Here is a 5029-nt window from a genome sequence, read left to right on the forward strand (position 1 = left end):
ACGTGTGGCCTGGCCGTATGGATCCGTATTGACAAAGGGAATTAAAGGACAAACGCGTAACCCAATCAGTCCTATGAAATTAGCGACGCGGGGCTAACTGAAAGAATCACAACCGCACGTCAATCACGTCACATGAGCGTGAGGGCTTTTTGTCTTACCACATACGTGACACACATTAATTAAAGGCCTCAGTTGACTGTTTATTTCATTTTCATTTCGCACAGTGCTATCCGTTTTAACCTTAATAGCATTTTACAATCTATTAAGGCGAGACGCTGCAGGAAAATATTGGTTAGAGCTAAATGTAGGATGTGGAAACTCAACAAATCAAACCAGGAGTCAGATGTTAGAAAATCCCTCTGAAAAAAAAACCCTTCAAAATAGCCTATTGTTAAATCCAAGACCAAGACAGATTACATAGATGACATGTTCTAATCCAGAAAGGTAAGGCACAATATTGTGCATTAACTGCAAAATGAAGGTTTGTTTAATGTCTCAAATGCAACATAAACCGAGGAATGGAGTAAAAATTGGATTTCACAAATTTGACAATTTCATTGTTTACAACGGACAAAATAAACACTGAGAATTTCATCAAAACATGCAGCTCAATGTTTGACCACACGTTTTGTATTTATTATTTATTTATTTATGTATTTATTATGGATTTATGGCATAAGGGCCGACTTATTCAACCAATTCTTTTCACTGACATTCAAGGGCTGAATGTATTTGACTCAAAGAAACAAAGAAACAATAGTGTGTTCTATAATCTAAGGTTATTCAAAAAGTGGGACATTATCAATGGGACAGGGGACAAAGGTCTAAAGGCGCGCTTTGGTCTATTCGTGCGTACTCCGTGCCATATGGCCAGGGTTTGGCGCAAGTGTCACTTCGCACCTCTCCGCCGTGGCGCATGGAGGCACGTTTGGGCAGGCGTCAACGCGCAATTTGGCATGTTTGACACGAGACCCCGGATAAATAGCGGCGTCCTCCAGGTCAGCGGCGCACATCCTCTTCTGGACTTTACCCTGGACCGCTGATACGATGGAGACAACTGCCTTTAACCGTGGATTTACCGCCAATTCTAACGTTACGCAGCAGAGGGAGCGGCTCTCGCCTTTGTGGAGGCCGTGGACTGGCACCAACGGCGCCGTTACGCACACGGTAAGTACGGCACTGCAGAAAGATGGCCTGTGCGTAAAAAAACCTTGGAGAAGTGTAACTAAAGACCGGGTTTTCTTTTTGGTTTAAGGCTCAATCCGTGCGTCATGGCACCCCGGATCCAAGCATGGTCAAGCCGTCTCTCCAGGTCGTTCACCCCGTAAAGTAAGTGCAGCTTCGCCTTCATAGTTGCCTAATAGTTGTGGTCAGGTAGCCTACTGAAGGGCTCAGAGTGAGACTGTGCATCTCCGCGTTCGCCTTTCTGATGCCCGTGTTTCTTTCTTTCAAAGACTGTACTGGCCCAAATCCAAGTGCTTCGACTACCTGTACCAGGACGCCGAGCAGCTCCTGCGCAACTACCCGGTCCAGGCCACCATCTGCCCCTGCGAGGACTCCAGCAGCGACGAGGAGAGCGACTACGGCGAGGAAGACGACGAGGAGGAGGAGGGAAAAAAGGAGCTCAACTAACCGCGCTCTGGCATAAAGACTAAAACATTCGGACGTTTTTTTATGGCATAATTTTATCCCTTATTTATTGATGTAAATATTGTAAATAGCACTCGTGTATGTACATATACATTGTGGAGTTTTATTTATTTTTAATACAGTCATTCTACCTGTTTTTGTAGCGATAAATTCCACAATAAAACAAACAACAAAAACGAATCTTAAAAGTGGAGTTTGTTGGATCATGTTTACTTGTGAAGTCTTGAAACATACTGAGCACGGTGTCTGAATGGGGAGCAGGAGCCCTCGCTGCGCACCGTTATTGAGGAAGCTAATGCGCGTTTACGCACTTGGTGGCACAAAGTTGCCAATACAGCTGTTTGGTATAAAAAGCGTGAGATTCGGTGAGCAAACTACATCTCCCACACCAACTGACTTTCAATCACGCACGCGCTCTTCGTGCGTCTCGTAGTGCGCAGCCGTTTCTCACGGAGAGGCGCCAAGTGCAGGCGACACCCGTTTCCTGCGCGCTCGCGCCTTGGTAAGTGGCACGCGCGAGGTGTCAGCCAGCACGCACGCGCCCTCCTGATGGGTGACACGCGACACCTGTCTGTCGAGATTTATGCAAAACTTAAGATAAGATACAATAAGATAGACTTTATTGATAGATTTACGTGTTTACATTCAGCTCTTAGAAACACTCAGGGTGCAGACAGGCAGGAAATGTGAGGGAAAAAAACAATTCAATAGTAAGTAAAAACACCTAAATAATAAGTAAACGGATTATAACCAAACATGTTATAGTCAGTGTTAGCAGTGCAGGTTTACATCATAGCGCAAGTGGTTGATGAAGTGACTCAGGTAAGTCATGTAAATACAGGGATTATTGCATGTATTTCAGTCTGGCAGCAGAGGGCATGAAGGACCTGCTCCTTCTTGCACTGAGGGTGTCTCAGTCTGCCACTGAAAGTCCCGTGCAGTGGGTGGGAGGTGTTGTCCATGATGGAAGTGAGCTTGGAGTCCACAGCTGGCCCTCCTGACCAGTTTGTTCAGTCTGTTCTTGTCCCGCTCTGTGCTGCCCGGGGCCCAGCACAATATGGGGTGAGATTTGTGCCATATTGATTTATTGATGCAAAAATATCAGTTAATTCAAAACCCCAGATTAACCAAAATGCGTAATTTGCGTGCTTAGATTTATTCACGTAAAATATAATTTGCACGTATATATTTGTGAATAAAATGTATGTTTTGCTTTGTGAATCTGGGCTTTTGCATGTGCCAATTTGAATCTGCATTTGTGAAGGGTGAATTCTTCTCCTTTGTGAATGTGGATATTTTTGAAACATTCTTTTTAATTATTATTATTATTATTATTATTTTTATCTATGCACAGTTTTGAATCCTCGCAAAGTTTCAAATTATTAGAAAAAAATTAAAATCGCATTTTATTTGTGAATCTCTAGTTTTGCATGTGAGGGTTTGAATCTCACTCACCGCGTGCATTCAGCCTCTGATTCGCTGTGCTGTTGCAAGAATAAATCTGGGAAACCTACGCGGCAGATCCTCGGCGAATCAGAGGCTGAATGCACGCGGTGAGAGATCCGCAAAGGCAGATTCAAACCCTCACATGCAAAACTAGAGATTCACAAACCAAAAGATACGTTTTATTCACAAATATATACGTGCAAATGATATTTGACGTGAATTAGAATTAGACATTGTGGATAATTGTGCGATTCTTTCTGTTGGCAAATATAAATAAATAATAAACTATATTAAATGTAGGTGGAAGGCAACAGAGTTCAGACAGTTTTTAGTGCACACTGGCCCTGAATTTCATGCTGTCTGTGTTCATTTTGTCAAGTCCTAATCTGTGTCAAGTGCTGAACGACTTTGCTCAAGGACTATTAGAGTCATTTGTTCAACATTTTAGTAAACTGTTTGGAGCTTAGCATGTTGTTTAAAATGTGCATGGGTTGTTGCATCTGTGTGACGATGTGAGGCTTCATGGAAACTTGGACCTATTTTCAGGCTTCCCATTTGAGATTTTTTTGGGCCAGATTAAGAAAATGGTAAGAACGGCCAACCACCCTTTAGCCCAAGTCAGGGTCTCAGAACAAAAAGTTACATCTATAGACAAAAGTAATGACAAAATGGCTTTACACAAAGAACACAATGATGGACCTCTCCCACAGGATTTTTGTTTGAAGAAAGTTAGTCAGTTTCAACGGGCACATGTTGGGAATGCAGAAATAAACATCTCATCTGCACGGGACAACTGTGTTAAAATAGTAAATAAAATAGTTGTTGTGGTTAACATCATTTTGTGTGAAGGCAAATCCTATGTAGTTTATCGTGAATATACAAACCACAATCATTGTTTGAATATCCAAATTTTTGTAGTCAGTGATTTGTCTGATATTAAAGCCACTCCTTTAGAAGATTGTAGGCTTGTTATTCTTTTATTACATTCATTATGTCTTCTTGAGTAATAAACTTTAGTTTTTTGGTTTCTTTTTGAAAGACACTAGGTAGAAACAAACAAAGCTGTTAAAATACCTTACACGTTTCGACGGACAAGGAACTACTTCCGTCTTCGTCAGAGGCGTCTCCCGACGTGCATGATGCGTCTCTTATTGGGATGTTGTTATTCCCAGGCGTGGCCACACTGACATAAGCAATAAATCAGTGTGGCCACGCCTTCCGCCGAGTGCTGGTTTCTACCTAGTGTCTTTCAAAAAGAAACCAAAAACTAAAGTGTAGGCTTGTTAAATGTATTGGATTTCCATTTAAAGGAAAACATGTAGTTTTTCCTTTTTCCCATTGTTGCTAAATCAGTATGGCATATTTGAGAAGTTTGACCTTTTAATGTTTTTGTATTTCGACTGTTCTTTTTAATTATGTAATTTTTACTGCTGTGTTCAGCAGGACTTAGGTCGATGTAGTTGTTTTTAAAGTTGGATTGGATCAATTTCAACTTTTGTCTACTGAACTTTTATTAGTGTCCACTACATGTTGCGTTCAAGTGACATCAGAACAATATGTGGTATTTTGTACCAGTTCTAACATGACAGTATATTTGACTATGTGGAAAGTCTCTAATTTGCCCTTAATCCAATGCCAAAAGTGCATTTCATGTTCTAAATGTCATGAACACAACCGACTTCCACTGTTCACCCACAGTATGTACAATATAGTGAAATTCACTGATACTCATGAAGTGGAGTTGGTCGCAGCTTTATGGGTAATTGAGGATGAGTGTTTCTGGCCCCCGTTGAAGGGAAAGCATCTAAAAGCATCCATTATAAAAAAGGAAACACCCAGCACAGACTGGGAAACATGGAGGAAACACAGCTGGTATGTATTTAAAATGTACTGTTTTAACATATATTTGTATTTATAGTTTTTTTATATCTTG

At 41.3% G+C, this 5029-nt stretch overlaps 1 protein-coding gene across 1 annotated transcript; it reads left to right on the forward strand.

The window, feature by feature from the left end:
- The first annotated feature begins 1043 nt into the window (after window positions 1-1043).
- ripply2 (ripply transcriptional repressor 2) lies at window positions 1044-1670 on the forward strand. The gene is made up of 3 exons (XM_079572210.1): window positions 1044-1167; window positions 1256-1329; window positions 1455-1670. The coding sequence occupies exons 1-3, from the start codon at window positions 1048-1050 to the stop codon at window positions 1630-1632; spliced, it is 372 nt and encodes a 123-aa protein (XP_079428336.1). The 5' UTR covers window positions 1044-1047; the 3' UTR covers window positions 1633-1670.
- Window positions 1671-5029: the final 3359 nt, after the last annotated feature.

Source organism: Gobius niger, assembly GCF_951799975.1.
Source record: "Gobius niger genome assembly, chromosome: 15".
NCBI classification, from domain to species: Eukaryota; Metazoa; Chordata; class Actinopteri; order Gobiiformes; family Gobiidae; genus Gobius; species Gobius niger.